The sequence below is a fragment of the Anarrhichthys ocellatus genome, unplaced genomic scaffold (assembly GCF_004355925.1).
Source record: "Anarrhichthys ocellatus isolate YVR2014 unplaced genomic scaffold, GSC_Weel_1.0 scaffold2, whole genome shotgun sequence".
Classification (NCBI taxonomy): Eukaryota; Metazoa; Chordata; class Actinopteri; order Perciformes; family Anarhichadidae; genus Anarrhichthys; species Anarrhichthys ocellatus.
Window position 1 is genome coordinate 11,900,746 of NW_022280032.1, and position 17,337 is coordinate 11,918,082.

At 45.2% G+C, this 17,337-nt stretch overlaps 1 protein-coding gene across 1 annotated transcript in view; it reads left to right on the plus strand.

Moving 5' to 3' along the window:
- LOC116389920 (zinc finger homeobox protein 3-like) overlaps nucleotides 1-16,543 on the plus strand; it is a 17,498-nt gene extending 955 nt beyond the window's left edge. Inside the window, exons 2-11 of the mRNA XM_031859049.1 lie at nucleotides 1,900-3,619; nucleotides 3,703-4,244; nucleotides 4,392-4,605; nucleotides 5,266-5,373; nucleotides 5,475-5,611; nucleotides 5,798-5,908; nucleotides 7,441-7,591; nucleotides 7,761-12,529; nucleotides 12,666-13,331; nucleotides 13,468-16,543. Coding sequence (XP_031714909.1) covers nucleotides 1,936-3,619; nucleotides 3,703-4,244; nucleotides 4,392-4,605; nucleotides 5,266-5,373; nucleotides 5,475-5,611; nucleotides 5,798-5,908; nucleotides 7,441-7,591; nucleotides 7,761-12,529; nucleotides 12,666-13,331; nucleotides 13,468-13,584 — 8,499 coding nt within the window. The 5' untranslated portion in view covers nucleotides 1,900-1,935 and the 3' untranslated portion in view covers nucleotides 13,585-16,543. The remainder of the gene's footprint in view (nucleotides 1-1,899; nucleotides 3,620-3,702; nucleotides 4,245-4,391; nucleotides 4,606-5,265; nucleotides 5,374-5,474; nucleotides 5,612-5,797; nucleotides 5,909-7,440; nucleotides 7,592-7,760; nucleotides 12,530-12,665; nucleotides 13,332-13,467) is intronic.
- Nucleotides 16,544-17,337: the final 794 nt, after the last annotated feature.

Below are 17,337 nucleotides of genomic sequence, written 5' to 3' on the forward strand. Positions count from 1 at the left end.
CACACACACACACACACACACACACACACACACACACACACACACACCAGCCTAAGATTCGGGGGACACATTTTTTGTTAGATATTTGAGCATTATCTTTTGTTGCAAATTCTGTGGTATGCACACCTAATAACAAACATGTATTGTGCATTAATATTTTCAGTAATTATAGGTCAAATTTCAGGTGGTTTGTGCCTGTGCTTAATTGACATTATCACAATCAGTTTGCAGAAGACAACAGGATTTACTTACATTAACACACACATAGATGTAGCCTATACACACACACACTCACACACGTTGTTAAATGATGGTTTCCCGCACTTGTGATCGATAGAGAGCCAGGAATGTTTGTATAAATAGTTACATTGCCGATAGACCCAGGTTATTGATTGCAGTGTAAATGAAAATCTTTATCAGATTAGAGACTCTTCTCAGCTGCTGGCAGTCAGGCTCAGCCCCTCAGCACTATCCGGCGGGACAGTGGACAGCTGCAGTGGGCAAGGGTCTGTGGCCTGTGACATAAACACAGTACATTAAAGCACTATCAGAGTGCCGATATGAGCCATATATCTTTAAGGTGCAGAGAGGGGAGAGGCGGTGGCTACAGGAGAGAGAGGATATTTAAGCAGCAGCAGAAGGAGGAGGGGGTTGGTTGGTTGAAGTAGAAGGTGAAAGGGTACATTAAGGTCTCTCCTTGATTTAAAAAAAGGTCAGTAATGAGATTGTGGGACACACACGGAGTAAGAGAGATGTATCTGTCTCATCTGCCATCCATCTGTCAGTTAGAAACAGAAGAGGACGAGAGGCTCGATTTATTTTTTTTAGGAAGTCACTGTGATGCATGATTGTGCTGGTAATGGAGATTATTTGTGAAACCTCACTGATCAATTTTGGGAAATTGTAATTATTGACTTGAATATTTATGGTAATTCCTGTATGATAAAATGTCACAGCTCATTGGCAAATTTTATTAAAACCAGATTATTTCAAAAGCCAAGGAAATGCAGTCTTGAATAAAGATTAATTCAAACATTACTTTCAATTGTTTTTACACACCATTATTGACTATATGCATTATACATAAAGTTTCAGTTTACAACAAAAAGGGATTCATTTTAATGTACATCACTGCTTCATTGTTCATGTATATGGGTGTGTTTTTAGTGTGCAAGCAATGGGACTTATTATATACAATTTTGCACACATACAACGAAGAGAGGAGATACATAATACACTGCACTGCAACACCAGTAACTATTGCTTTAAAAATTACCACCGATTTTAATCAAAATCTGTCTGAAACCTCAACAAACATTTTATAAGCCTCATACAAATATTTGTTGCATTTGGACTAAATTAGATTACACAGGTGTTTATTGTATTGTGACCAGCCCGTGTTTGCACTGCGTGTTATAAAATGGCTCGTGCTAAACAGAGCTCCAGTTTTCTCTCCTAATATCTCTGTACCAAAGCACAGCGAAAGACAGATACAAGCAGATAAAAGAACAGTTTTTAAACCCAGTGTATCAAAGTGTGGCAATTTAGTGGAAGCCCTTTAGCTCAGAAGCATTCAGTTCTTTATTTAATCCTATCCCTTGAGAAATATTATAGACCTCCTGCGTAGCCTTTACCCGCATTCCTCTACCTAGTTTAGCGCTCATGCTATTGATTTTCCCATTAAGGGCTAACGCTAACCCCTGAGTAACCAGCCTCTGTATTGCGCACTGTGAAGGCAGTATTGAACAGATGCTATCCAGGGACTGTAATCAATGTCCTCCAGTGTTATGCAATATTATTTACATGACTCATGTATTTCATTTTCTCTTTTCTTTTCACTTTCCTTCTGTCTCTGTCTGTCACGCTTTCCTCTTCTCTTTCTCTGTATCTGAAACACAGGTGGGGTAGTAATGCGTGGCAGCTGTAGCCTCTGGTATGGACAGCGGTGAGGGAGGAGGAGGGGATGGAGGGGGAGGAGAGGAGAGAGATGCTGACCTCAGTCCCCAGGCTTTATCTCTTCCTCTCCTGACCCTAGCGGTCGTTCCGGAGCAGGGGTCATCTTCTCATACCTCAGCCATGGCCCCTGCCAAAGAGCCCCTGACCCTGCCTCAGCAGGAGGAGGAGGGCGTAGAGGGGTCCCAGGCTAGAGAAGAGACCCAGCGAGGTGAGCAGAAAGAAGGAGGTCGACATTCACAGGAGAATGGAGCGTGTCAAAAGCAGGGGATGAAGGGAGACTTCGGGGAGGGAAATTTGTCAGGGCAAAGGAAGGAAGAAGGGGAGGTGCATGTAGGTGTAGGAGAGGCGTCAGTTACAGGGGGTCTCCCAGCAGCCCTTAGCAGCAGAGGGGGAGAGGAGGAGGAGGAGGAGGAGGAGGAAGAGGAGGAGGCCATCTCAAACCAAAGCCAAACCAAATCCAAATGTTCTTTATTACCTCAACAGAGCCAGCACAGCTCTTCTTCCAGCACTGCGAAGGCCAGTGGCACACTCGACAGCAAAATAGCCGCCTCTCCAAAGCCCTCCCCCACTCCTTCCACCTCTCCAAAGCCCTCCCCTTTTCTTTCCACCTCTCCAAAGCACTTCACTTGTCCGTCCTCCTTTTCTGCCCTGCTGAGCGAGACAGAGGTAAAAGACATTAAGGGAGATCAGGGCTGGATTTCTGAGTTTCCTCAGAGCTTTAAATCCCAGCAGTCTACTCTGGCTTTTCCACTGGCAGGTACGGAGCCTGCCAGTACACCTGCTGAGGATGATGGGCCAGCAGGGGTTCCTCACTCTTCCATTTCCGATGGAGATGGTGCCAAAGCTCCAGAACCAAATGACAGCCAGCTAGACACAGAGGTGGATGACGAGAGAGACAAAGAAGAAGAACAGAAAGAAGCTGTCCTTAAAAACCTCAACCAAGACCTCTCTCCTAATTCACTGACCAGTCACATGACCATAATGCACTCACGCAACTCCTGTAAGACGCTGAAATGCCCCAAGTGTAACTGGCACTACAAGTCTCAACATACACTGCAAGTCCACATGAAAGAGAAACATCCGGAGACGGGAGGCCAGTGTGTGTGTGGGGCCTCCGGGGGAAAGTGTGTGTGTGGCGGTGCAACACGAGGTGTGTGTAGCTATTGCAGTTCGGGGAAACCCCATCCTCGCTTGGCCCGTGGCGAAACCTATGCCTGTGGCTACAAGCCCTACCGCTGTGAGGTGTGTGACTATGCTACCTCATCGAAAGGCAACCTCAGCATACACATGCAGTCGGATAAACACCTTAATAACGTTCAAAATGGGGGACACTCGAATGGTCTCATGCACACTTCTCACATTACCACAAACAACAGCAGCTCCTCCGACGGTAACGCAGTGGACGAGCCCACATACAAGCCCCCACTCTCTACTCCCACGCCTACTACCCAGCCCACCAAGCTCTCACCACCTGCACACACTCACTCCCATGGTAAGCGGTGGCGGTGTGATGTGTGCGACTATGAGACCAGCATTGCCCGCAACCTGCGCATACACACCACCAGCGAGAAACACACACATAACATGCTGCGGCTCCAGAGAGGTTACTACCTGTCTCACTGTAGGAGTCTTGCCCCGCAGCTGAAACACTTACAAAACGCAGGTGAGTAATGCATTTCTCGCTGTAATCCAACAACAAAAAAATAAAACGTGCAAATTCTTACAGTGAATCTCTCTGTTTCATAGGTGCGGAGCTCTCCTTGAACATGCGACTGACCAGTCAGCAAGTTGCAGATCAGCCAGTCACCCTTGGGTCTACACTGACTCCTTCTCCCTCCCCCTCCCCCTCGCCCCCTCCAGCCCCGTCTCTGTCGCCCACTGAACCCCTCTCCCAGGGGGGCGTGTTTCAATGCCTTGTCTGCTCCTGCTTTTCGTCTGACAGCTTAGAGTCTGTGGAGCAGCACCTGAACGCCCCTCGCTCTCTGCCCCAGTCTGAGTGGTGCTCCCTGGTCGCTGGTGGCTGCCACTGCAGGCTGTGCGGCTACACCACCCAGCTGAGGGCTAACTTCTCCTTGCACTGCCAGACTGACAGGCACCGTACCCGCTACCAGCTTGCTGCTCACCTCCAGGAGGGTGGGGATAGGGGTCAGGAGGGGGCTGCCCTTATTGCTAAGGGCAACCCTGTCCAGCTGAGGTGCAACCTGTGTGACTACGTGACCAGCAGTTTGGACAAGCTGCGAGGACATTCCCTCAGTTCCCACCACGAGGCCAGTGTCCGGGTTTACCGAGTCAGTAGCAACACCTTTATCTTAGGGCATGCAAGCAGCATTTCAAACATAAATGTATTCAGCAATTCGTGATGACCGGACTAGATTTATAAACTGTTGTCAACCATAATCCTTTTCATTCTCTCCTTTCTGCCTCATTATTTTTAGTTCCTGCAGCAGTATGATGGTGAGGTTGATGGGGGATCGTGGCTGTTCCATTGTCTCTTATGCAACCACTCCTCCTCTTCTAAACTACAAGTAATGAAACACAGTCAAACCCTAACCCATCAGCAGAGGGAAGGGCTACTACAGCTGCAACCAATGGGCGGAGAGGAGCTGGCAGCCATTTTTACCATCAGGAAAAGCCCTGATGGTGTCACAGGTGAGAATATGAACCATGTGGCCGTATTTGATTTCATGTTGCATGTGCTAGCTGATGTCATCGAGTAGAGAGGGGATTGAGATGAAAAGAGTGATAAAATAAGTAATGGCTTTTGCTGAGATATTGATCAAGTAAATTGATTTGTCAATACACATCCTTGTAATACCCCCAATAACCTCTAACAACAGCTAACTAGCACCTGCTAATCAATGGACCAATACAAATCCCCTGGATAAGGATGGGGGAAGTAAAGGCTAGTCACCCGTTTGTTCAAGATAAAACACTGAATTTACATCGTCTGGCGTGTGTCAACTGCTGGGACAACCTCTAAAATTAGTTGTTCACCACTTCAGTTGTAAATTAAGTGCATCCTGTGATTTGTTTTTGTGCAGATTAAGACTTATCGAGGTGAACTGATGTGTTGTAAGTCCATATTACCTCTACTCCACCTCTGAGGAGAATCTAATGGAGAATCAATACTTGATCAATAGTGTATGGAGGCAAGCAAGAAGAATAGAGTGAGGTCCAAAGAAATTGGTCTTTTTGACGGATGCTATCTAGAGGATATTATAAACCACAATTAACCTGATAGTTTGTGAGAACATATTGTATGAAGCACAATGTTTGTGTAACATGACTGTTTTTCATGTCCCCTCTCAGGAAAGCTCAGTGAGGATATGGAAACTTCCAGTGAGACCACCACTGGTCCTTTGGACACAACCAAAGACATTTGTAACTTGGGGGCGAAGATGATTTCTAAGGAGACGGGTATGTTAATTCATAGTTCAAATGATGATAGCATAATAACCTATTGCATACATGGTAAATATCAATCCATTTTCACGCTAATATGATTTTTTTACATGAAGAAACAACTAGGGAGGAGGAAAGAGAAAAGAGGGAGTCATTTCCATCAGTCAAGCGTCCATCCTCTGAATGCGAGGAAATGGAAAACTCTATCTCAACCAAACGCCCCAGAATACACCAGCAAAATCAGAACCAGCAGGTGAGCAGTTGACACACATTTTAATAATTGAAGTATGTCCTTAATGTAAAATGTATCAACCGACACAATAAATGCAGTTCTACTGTTATCCCACAAACCTATACACACCTGTGCACTCTTTCAGCCTTCTAATTCAACACTTTTGAACCATTTTTCCCACTTCTCTCCTTTCTCTCTCTCTTTAAGACTGTCCAGTGCCCTTTGTGCCAGGTTAAACTCCCACACGCACACCTGCGACAGCATCTCACGCATGTGCACAGTGTGGCACAGGACTGTGTAGACAAGCTCATCAGCACAGTAAGTGTATGCAAGTGTGTATTCGTTGTATTTGCGTTTTGTCAGGAAGCAAAAGAAAACGTGAAGGCAAAGCAATGGGGGATGGGGGAGAGTGAAATGTAGGGAGACAATTCCATTAAGAAGGCACCAGAGAGAAAGGCACCGCTTTTTTTTTTTTAATGCATGTTTAAGTAGCTCCCCGCTATCATCTTTGATGCAGCCGTGCATTCTGTGTGTATGTGTATGCGCGTGTTTTAGAGTGGAAGAGAGAGGGGTTTGACTGAGTGAGTGAGGGAAAAGCCAGTCTTTCTATAATGCATGTTTAAGTAGCCCTCTATTACCAGAAGTGCAGTCAAGCTAAAAAGGGGCCCCCATGCTTTTTACTGTGTCTCTCCAACTAACAAAGACTGGTCATCTATCCACATCACCATCCTCCATCTCCCTGGCCCGTATGCTAAGTGGCCTTTGTCTCTTGCGCTCTTCGCCTCCACTTGACTGACTGCTTTTCACCCTTTCTCCCCTCTGCTGTCCCTCCCTCCCCCCTTCACCTACTCCTATCATTCCTATTCAGCAATATCTGTCCCTGTCCCTGCCCCTCCCTTTCTGTCCCTCCCAAGCTCACTCTCAATTTCTTATGCGTTACCCCTCCCTTACTCACTCTCTCTCTCCGAAGCAGTTTTTTTTTGTTCATTGCCCCATACCTTCTCCCTCTCTCTCCAAGCTCTCTCTTTCTCATATTCTATACCCCTTACCCCCCTGCCACCCCCCACCATCGTCCTCCCTCCCTCCCCTCCGACCCCTCCCTCACTCTCTCTGATAGTAATTGAGGTTCATTAATTCAGACTGAGGTGATGATGGCCATTATGTACCTTGCTTTCCAATTACGCTCTCTAGATTAAGCCTGACCTTCAGTTTTCGCTGCAGTGTGTGTGTGTGTGTGTGTGTGTGTGTGTGGTTGTTCTTCTCTTTCTCTCTTATGAAGCTGTTACGCAGAGAAAACTCTTGTCATGTAAATCTCATCTTTAGCTGTCTGTCCTTTCCTAAGGGTAGCTAGCTGTTCGCATAGATATGGTATTTGCGCTCAGTGCTCGAAGCTGTGGAGATGGAGGTTTTCTGTATGAAGAATGATTTTAAATAAATTCATTATTCAGCTCAGTAAAGTTTTATTAAACCCTTGGGGCATGTTGGACGGAGCTGAAGGGCAGACCCACATATCTCACCATATACACTTATTACCAAATTGATGTGCCTTGCTGTCTATACTGCTGCACAGGCAGGTGCAAGATGTAACGATACACTCACAGATTCACACTTTAATGTTTTATGATATTAGGACAGGGTATGCAGGCACTCATATTTCTACGTCTGGATATTTGCTTGCTGTTATTCTGTTCAATTAAATGTTTTATTCATAATATAGGATTGAGAAAATATGGTAATATCCCATTTCTGTGCCTGAATTCATAAAACAGCACGGATTATAACTGGCAACATCCCCCCCCCCCCCTCCAATAAAAATAAAATTGACACACGGTCACTTTTTTTCTTTGCAGGTCACACTATCCATGGAACAACCACAGCCTCCGCTGCAGACAGAACCACAGACGGATGATGCCCAGAAAAATAAAAACACCAAGAATACCAATGCAAATTGTTCCCATACTGCTGATTCCAGTGCCTCACTTGATTCACAAAAAAACCAAGGTTGGTTTAAAATGTACCGTAAAAAAGACCATATTTTAGAGATGAATTAAGAGTCATAAACTCCAAACCATGTCACTGTAATTTGTTTAAAACACATTGTCTTCTTGGTCTAATGTTATTTAAAATGTACTATCACTATTTACAATTTTTATTTTTTGGCATTTTGCAGGCATTTCAGTAGAGAACACTGAGGGAGATGTAGCCGCACCCAAAGATGTCACAGCTCTACTCACCCCACCCCTAGAAGACAACACCACTCACCCTTCCAATGGCAGACTGGCTCCTCAGTCCCCAACTCAGACCCCCCCCTCCTCCCCGATCGGCGACCCCCCTCCTCTTTCTGATCGCCATGGTTACCGGTTCCGTTGCAGCAGGTGCAGCTTGGCGTTCCCCACTCAAGAGAAGCTCCAGGTGCACTGGCAGTACCATGCCATGAGGGCGGCAACAGAGTGCCCCTTCTGCTCTCGACGGTGCCGCAGTCAAGAGGCCTTGCAGAGACACATGCAGAACACACACTCACAGCTGGACAACACACAGGGACAGAATACACTCTTACCGCCTCACACTGCTCAATACATGGAGCAAAATACAAGTTCAGTTCAACAAGATTTTAGTTTATCACCTCAAGTAGGTCAAGAAGCAGGAGAGGGTGAAGATGAAGAGATGGAGGAAGAAGTCCTGGGCATAGAGGTAAAGGAGGAACAAGAAGAAGAAGTACAATTTAAAGAGAAGAACGTGATCAGTGAAGTTGATGGATATGAGGAGGAGTTAACTGAGCCAGAGAAAGGGCCACATGAGGAGATCATATCAGAACCTACTTACAGCTCTCTTGTCAGAAAGATCTCCAACCCCACAATGGACCGCTATCTGGATCCAACCAGGCCATATAAATGCACAGTATGCTCTGAATCTTTTACCCAGAAAACCATTCTTTTGGTCCACTATAACTCTGTGTCCCATCTCCACCGGGCCAGACGGGCCCTACAGGACTCTGGCACAGGTGTTGCTGTCCCCGAGGCTCCCCGTGGTCCAGATCCTAGGCCCTACCGCTGCCGATTGTGTGGAGTGGGCTATAGCCAGAGCTCCACACTGGACATTCATCTTCGCTCTGTTCTTCATCAGACTAGAGCTCGTGCTGCCCAGAACTCAGCTCCACAGAACCCAGCATCTAGTGCAGCTGCTCCAGTGTCAGTCCCCACTACTTCTACTCAGGCTGCTACCAACAGAGAAGAAATATCAAAGGCTTTGCCGTTCACCAAGAGGCCAGATGTAGTAAGCTCTTCAACCTCTTTACTATTAGGCCCTGGCTTAGCAGCTGAGGCGCAGCCAACCCTCTCTATCCCAACTAACAGCCAGCAGGCTAAAAGTAGAGTTGCAGAACTTATAGCGTCAAGAAACCAGCTAATGCTGATACAACAGCAGCAGCTAGCCCAGGCTCAGGCACAGACCCAAGCTCAGTTACAACAACACACAGCTCTGCTCCAGTCCCAATTAATGCAGCACCTTCCCTTAGGGACAGAGAATCTCCTTAAACAACACTTCTCCCTGTCACCAGACAACTTGCTCTCTCTGCAGCAGCAACTTCTTCTGCCCTTTTATTTGTCAGGAGACATGAATATTAACCCAGAGTTAACTGTTAAGAGCCTTGAACTTAGTCAGTTAGTATATGCCAACTCCATCCCCAAAGAACAGGTTAAGGTGGAAGTTAAAAGGGAGTCCCAACCTCAAATAGATGAGAAACAAACCCAGAGACAACGTTCAAACTCAGCTGTTAGCCAACCAAAAGATCATATGCAGTGTGAAGCCAATGTTGAAGCTGGGTGCAGTGGTTCCGCCAACAACCAGTCAGAAAAAGGACACAGCAACTCTAATCTAGAGGAAGAAAAAGAAGAAATGCCTGTTCCTACTTTTAGAAATAAGTGTCAGAAAGAGGAAATGGATTCCTCTTCATTTACTCTTCATGGATTTCAGTGTCCTCCTCCCAGAGTGCCCTATACAGCTGTGAATGGCGAGCCTGTTCGAGCCCTGCTGCAGAGTTATGGCTATGAGTTGGCACTGCAATACATACAAAGTAGACAAAGACACCAGCAGCAGATGACAACCCATATGATACCAGATAAACAGGAGTGTTCTGATACCAACAAGATGGAGGTATGCTCAGACGAAGAAAAAGTTAAGTTAAGTGGACTACAGGATGGAAAGCTGGAAGGCTGTGACAAGGATAACAAACAAGTAGAGGGCAATGGAGAAATGGAAAGTTTGCCACATGACAAAAAAAAGAAAGACAAGGAATCAGTAAACAAAGAGATAGGTTGTTGTGAAAGGGGAGAAAAGTGTAGAGACTGTGGCAAGTTCTTTTCAGATGCCTTGATTTTAAAAAGTCACCGGGAGTACATTCATAGGAAAATGTTTCCTACTCCTGCACTGGAGAGATTTTCCAGAGAATACAGGCTGCAGTATGACCAGATGTACCCACTCACACAACCTAAATCTGGGGAGAATTCAACTGCTTCAGCTGGTGCCCCAGTCCCATCCTCAGAATCAGAACCATCACTGGAACCAGTTATGCCTCAAGTTAAAAGCCTTGCACCCTCACCTGTACCGTCATTTTCAGATCCCATAACCAAAACGTGTGCTCTTGCTACAGACCCAGCAACAACTGCCCCCACACCTTCTTCTTCTCCATTTATTTCTCAATCTCAAGAATTTCCACAACAAGAGGCCCCCATCCCAAGCACAGCTGATACAGCTACTTCTCAAACCACATCCCCAGCTAATGCCATACCTCTTACCTTACCGAAAATACCTATGCTTCCTTTAGCCTTGCCCCAGCTTCCTAAAGTCCAACTGCCTTTACCTGAACTTACCCTACCCCACATTCCATTTCCCATGGACCTACCTCTCCTCTCTCCAGTTATGATGCAGTCTATGGGTCTCCAGCCCCAATCTTGGTTAGACTTAAGTGTCAACCCTGAGTTGGCAAAACTCTACCAATCTCAACTCAACACAGCACTGCTAGGGCAACAGCCACAGCTCAGCCCTTCTGTGCTTGTCCAGCAACCCCAGCTCAGCCCAGCTTTGCAAGGTCAGCCTTCACAGATCAATTCTGCACTGCAGGGTCAACCATCCCAATACAGCCCCATCCAAACAGGACAGCAACCCCAAGTCAGCCCAACAATACTTGAACAACAGGGTAAGAGAACCCGAACCCGAATCTCTGAGGAGCAACTGACTGTCCTGAGGAAACACTTTGATATTAACACCCTCCCCAGTGATGAAGACATGAACAAGATGTCTGGTATGTCTGGGTTGCCTCATAAAGTTATCAAACACTGGTTTCGCAACACCCTATTTAAAGAGCGCCAGCGAGACAAGGATTCCCCTTACAATTTTAATAACCCCCCGATCATAGCCCTGGAGGAGCCCAGAGAAGTAGCACAAAACCAGCCTCTGTCCCTTTCCCCATGTCCACTGTCCCCAGGCCTTCCAGCCCATACCTCCCCACTGCCCCAGTTAACAGACCTCCTGAGAGTAGAACCCCATAGGGGCCGACGCTCTTCCCGAACCCGCTTCACGGAACAACAGCTGGAGACCCTGCAGGGGGTGTTTGAGGTGACTCCGTATCCCAGAGAGGAGGAATATGACCGCATGTCTGCCTTGTTGTCTCTCCCTAACAGAATCATTGTTGTGTGGTTCCAAAATGCAAGACAGAGAGCCCGTAAAAATCAAGACCGTGGGACAGATGATGGATTAGAGGGGAAGAACCAACTTGACATTCACAGACAGAGAAATGGCTCCTACAAGAATGATGATGACGATAACAGCTGTGGGGATGAAGCACAAGGTGAATCTCAAAATGAAAACTCCATGGATCTGACTTATGAGTATTACACCAACCCTGACTCACCTGTCCTTGATTCCTCCTCTCACTGCATAGAAACTGAGCATCTAACAGCCAATGGTGAACCAACACCTGTTACTAGGCAACAAGAAGATAAAACAATCTCTTCTCAGGCTAACAAGAGCCTAGCTCTTGTTCAAACTCGAAATGAAATTTCAGATGCAGACATCCAGCGTAAGGAAATTGTTCAGGCCATGAAAACGGGGTCCTCTCCACAACCTGAGCCCACTCTGCAGCCAGAAAGTAGACCCCAGCCTCGCTCCTCCTCTTCTTCACAAAAAACTCTTCAGGCCATCACGTCCACAGCTCATTCCAGCCAGGGGCATACATGCAGCCCTCCTTCTGATCCAGCTGTTGAAAAGCCTGTTGATACATCACCCAGCCTCCCTGCTGCTTCAGAGTCCGACACAAGCCACATTCGGCTGCCTGATGCCACCTCTTGCCTATCCACTGAAACCCAGCAAAAAACCCAGCTCCAACCCCAAACGCAGGCTCAGTTTCAGTGCAGTCTCTGCCCAGTGACCTTGTCGTCATTCCAGCTGTGGCAGGAGCATCAGACCAGGCACCTCCTGGCAGCTCAGTCCCAGGTCCAATTTCTCCACTCTGGCTTCACAGACCGAACCATGCCTTACATGATGCTCCACCCCAACCACACCCTGATGGCCAGCCAAATGCTTTCAGGCGCTATGTCCCAGATGCACCCTAATCCCACACATTCCATGATTTCACACTTAAACAGCATACAAATTAATAACACGCTCTCTGATCACTCGAGTAACAACCTGACCAGCCTCTCTCAAAGTACCCTGACACCCATGAAGCAGAGTTCAAAGCTCATGTCAGAGACCAGTTTTGAAGGCCAAAGGAGCGGTAGAGAGATTGAAGAAGAGCACCGAAGGGATAAGCGCCAGAGAACCACCATCACCCCAGAACAGCTTGAAGTGTTGTATCAGCGCTACAGTATGGACTCTAACCCCACCAGAGGAGTCCTGGAAGGCATTGCACGCGATGTAGGCCTGTCAAGACGTGTGGTTCAGGTATTCTAAGGACGTTTTTTGTGTTTGATTATGTGTTAATGTTTTTTGGAGAGAGGGACAGAAAGCAAGGCATAGAAAATTACTTAATTATGTTGTGTAACTCAAATTTTAAATCATGCTTGTCTTTCCTTCACAGGTCTGGTTTCAGAATACACGAGCCAGAGAGAGAAAAGGACAGTTCCGATCAATGGGGCCAGGATCCAGTTTCAGCTTGGGTTTGAACCACCTGCGCTGCCCATTCTGCAGGGCTCTCTTCAAGGTAAAGAGTGCTCTTGATGCCCATATGAGGTCACGCCACTGGGCAGAGGCTGAAAGAGCAGGCTACAACTTATCGATGAGTAATGGATCCAATGGGCAGATTGGGATGGCTATGTCATCTGTCATGGACAGACCAGGTCCATCTATCTCCTCCAAACTCATCCCAAACCATGGCTATGTCATCATTAACAAAGAGTTAAGTACGAAGCCACCTATGACCTCTTTGTCTTCAACCACTGATCTGAACAACCCAGAGGAGGATGATGACTATGAAGAAGACGATGAGGAGTACCCATGTGAGGAGGGTTCCAGTACGGCTGACCAAGGGTCTCCTAGTCCTGAGGGATCTGGTGGTCCAAGCTCAGATTGGGGTGAGACGCAAAGTCTGCAACAGCACCAACATCAGCAGCAGCGCCAAAGGACACAAATGAGCCACTTCCAGGTACTCCAGCTCAGAGACTTCTACAGGAGCCACCGTACCCCCAACCGACATGAGTGTGAGACACTGGGCCAGGAGTTGGGACTGCCTCACCGAGTTGTGCAGGTAAATGTTTCAAATATTCATAAATGATAAAATGCAGTTTAATTTTCATTTGTTAAAGATGAAAAGTGATTGTTTCAGAACAATTAAGTATGTTAAGGGTGATAGCTAATTTATTCATACAATTTTTTTTTTCCAGGTGTGGTTCCAGAATGCCAGAGCTAAGGAGAAGAGGGCCAGGAGCCTGAGCTCTGACTCTGCAGAAAGGGAGCAGGCCGAGCTGTCCGCAGGGGCAGGGGAGAGAGACAGAGCTTAAAGAGGCAGACTACGGCTGTTTTGCTTCTTTCTACTACATTCCCCCCAAAACCCCTCCTGCACCTGCTGTTGATCTCTAAACATATACTGTACCTTGTCCACTTTGCTGCCAAACCTGCAACCTGAACACCCCAAAGATGCCGAGCCACAGTGGCCCAAAGAGAAACTCTCTCAACTGAAAGTAGGAGAGAGCCCAAACCAAGTCCTCTCTACCACAGCTTTCCTCTTTTCTTATTGTTCTTAAACTCTTTCCCGGTCTGTCCTTTCACGTTGAAAAGAGCTCCTCTCCCGATTACGTCAAGACACCTTACTACAACCAAACACCACCTTGATAAAAAACCAACCTGATGCCACAGAGGCCAAAGAGCATTCTCCAAGTATGTGACCTCACTGCCCAGCTAGACCTGCAGTCTACCTCTCAGTCTGCATGACAGACTCACAGTGGGCCCTCCACCAGACAGTGCTAGATGACTAGCTGTGTAGCATGTAGTGCCAGTCTGTAAGAGGCTGGAAAATAAATTGTCAAAGAGATTTTAGTGTAAATAGAGAGCTCCAAAAGATAAACTTGAAGAAAAACAAAGCAGTGGAAGAAGATGATGAAAAAAAAAAAAGAAAAACATGGAAAAATATCCTTGAAAGAGATGGAGGTATTCGCGTAGAGCTTTTGTAAAGACTGACTCAGATTCCAAAGCTCGTAACCAAAATTTTTCATGTCTGTGGATTTAGTTTCAACATGTTTGTTTTCAATAACAAACTGCAGAGCTGACGTCTGTATGGTGAATGGGTGAGATCTGCAGCTGGCAAAATTAAGCCGAGTACCAATAGACTGATACGGTGCCAGAATGCAGCTTCACCCCCCCCACAAGCCAATGATGAGTCTTCTGTTGTATATGTACACCTTCTATGTTCCTTTAGTGGATAACAGCCCAAATAGCACAGAACGAAAAGGCCAGTTTGTCCTGAACGGGGCAAACTATTTTTTATAGCACTCAACCATTATACTGTATATGAAAACTTTAACCAAACTCAAATTTACATTGTGTGTGTTTAGTAATAGTTTCTTAATATAAATCGTATGGACTGAGATAAACTGTCTTGCTTCGATATAATAGTGTCATGATTATGAAAAGATGATGACAGCTTTGATATGTTCAGGCAAGGTGACTTACTGCCTTTCCGTTCTATTTGAATATACCAATGGCTGACCGATGTTATTTGATTAATGTAAAGCTTTCTATGCTCAGGTCAACAGCTCAACATGGCTCCGCTTAAATTGTGGTCTTAATACTGTACTTTTCTGTTTTTAAAACGGAAGAGGCATGGTTTAACCTAGGACTAAGTATTAAAAGATATCTACAAAAAACATCTGTATTTCAAAGATCTGAGCTTTTCACCACTGAGTAATAGATTGTTACAAAAACCTTATTGAAACTAAAGTGTTTAATAGTGTGAGGGGTAAATGTACAGTATTTAGCTTTTGTATGGTTGACTCAAGACTTCATTGGATGATTGAGACATGGCTCCCTTTTCCACTTACAGATAGGGAGCTACTGCGCAAATCTGAGAAAAACTTTGGATGTTATTGATGTTATTTTTGTACACTTAATTTATTTTCCCTCTTTCTCCTACCTTACCGACTTTCCTCTTTTGCTCTCTACCTTTCTTCCTGTGTTCATTTGCAACCAGTCCTTATTCTAACTGTAATAATGACAATATAACAATAATAGCTAAACAATAATTAATGCTTTAAGACAAAAATCCAAAGACGTGATAATACTTTAACCATATGACCTACAAAAATAAGCGCTACTGTTTACTTGACGATGTATTGCTGTTTTTAAAGAAGGAAGGAGTCCCTATATCTAAGCTACTGTTTTCTGCCTCTCATAAGCACACTGGAGACTGTAACCAAAACCCCAAACTAGAGCCATGGCAGTCTGTAATATAGCGGTTAAAGAGTTTTACTTCTCTTGAGAAATGTTGCAGTTTATTTTTCTTTCTTTTTTACCATAGTGTTGAACTTCAGCCCTTAAGGATGTCCAGTTTGCTGCTAATGTACTGTAGTTTCTAATGATACTGTAGAAAGATGCATGCTCTGATCGCTTTACCACTAGGCTTTAATGACTACAAACTGTAATGATACCTGTGACGCTGTTGATAAACTGCTCCTATGTTATTCCGTTGTAAACAAATGGATATGTGGGGCTCAATTCCATCAGGTTTGTTTTTCAGTATCCTAATAATTACCCCGACTCAGAAGATAAAAATGGCTTTCGTAATACCAGAAATATTTTTTCAAGCTTCAGTTTTAGAGAAACCTGCTTGGGGCATTCATTTCTCAATACTTACGGAGATACTGCATAGCTATTTGAAGGAGTTCAGCCCCAAATCTTCCACTGGTATGGTGTCAGCCTTTCTGTGTTGCAATGTCTCTAGTCTTTAGCCATTTGTCCATCGAAAACAGCTTCGCTGAACTCGTCTCAGACTGACATCACAACCAACTTTCCAAAGGATGTGGACTGACTTACTCTATCACGTTTTGTTCTTAAACTAACCAATGTTTACGACAATACCAATGAGCTTTCTTCTGTACAGAAATGTGCATTCCAAATACCACAAAGGCAGTTTTTTTGTATACTGATTATTTAAAATTTCATTTGTCATATTCTCTTGATCTTATTGACTGTAAGATGTAAATATTGGGGTCCTCTATGGTGAAGGGACTCTGTTATCCTTACTGTAGGTAAAACTATTCTTTTCATTTTTTTTTCTGGATATGTTGTTGCCATAGTGATGACCAAAAAGATACCTGTGATGTGCACCTGTCCTTATGTCCTGCTCCAGTGGTTTAGTGCGTCTCTATACTCTCCCTCCCCAAGTTCCTCCCCTACTGGTGTGTGTTTCTCTTCCTTTCCCTTCCCATACTCCACTGAGCTAAATAAAGTCTGCTTTGGTGCATGCTCTGGTCTCATCCCTGGTCTAACCAAGAGAAGCCATTTTGTGTATGTTGTGGTATGCAAGGGTGTCTGCCTGTTATGTGTGTTTCATATTGCAGGTTGTATGATGTGTGCGTCTGGCCAGAAGGCTTTTGATGTGCAACCGTGTGTGTATGTGTGTAACACAACAGTGTGTGGAAGGCGTTTGGTGAATGGAGCCATGACCTCTGGGGTCACTTCATTAATTACATCTGTGACATTCAGCCAGATGAGTTTCCTTTGTAACTAAATGATATGATGAATATTAACGACCTCGGATGAATTACACTGCTGCTTCTGCTGCTGCTGATGATAATGTGTTTTACGACTCTGGGAGAGAGGGGAGTAAAATTGCACACTATAGCATATTTAGATCACGCAGATTTTCATATGCAACATTTCAAAGACCACAGCGTAGGTTGGTAGAGCAGATTTTATTATTTTGTTTTCTTCTGTGTAAAACTCTCCAGTGGTTGATCAGACAACTTGCCAGAGAGGAAAAACTACAACGCAAGAATGCGTCGGTCAGAGTCTCAAGCACAAACTGGTATCCTGTCCTTGTTCTCTACCAGCAAGCTATTCATTTAACCATTATACATGAATGCGACAACAGAGGAAACGGTTCTGATTGGAGTTGCAGTGAACAAACAGATACATGGGGAGAACATATGCAAAGTAAACACAGAAGAGGGCTTGAGATAACTTCGTAGCTGATGATAGCCATCTTACAAAGTCATCCTGATAAAGTGATCCCCAACCATTTCTCCTTCTCCCTGTCC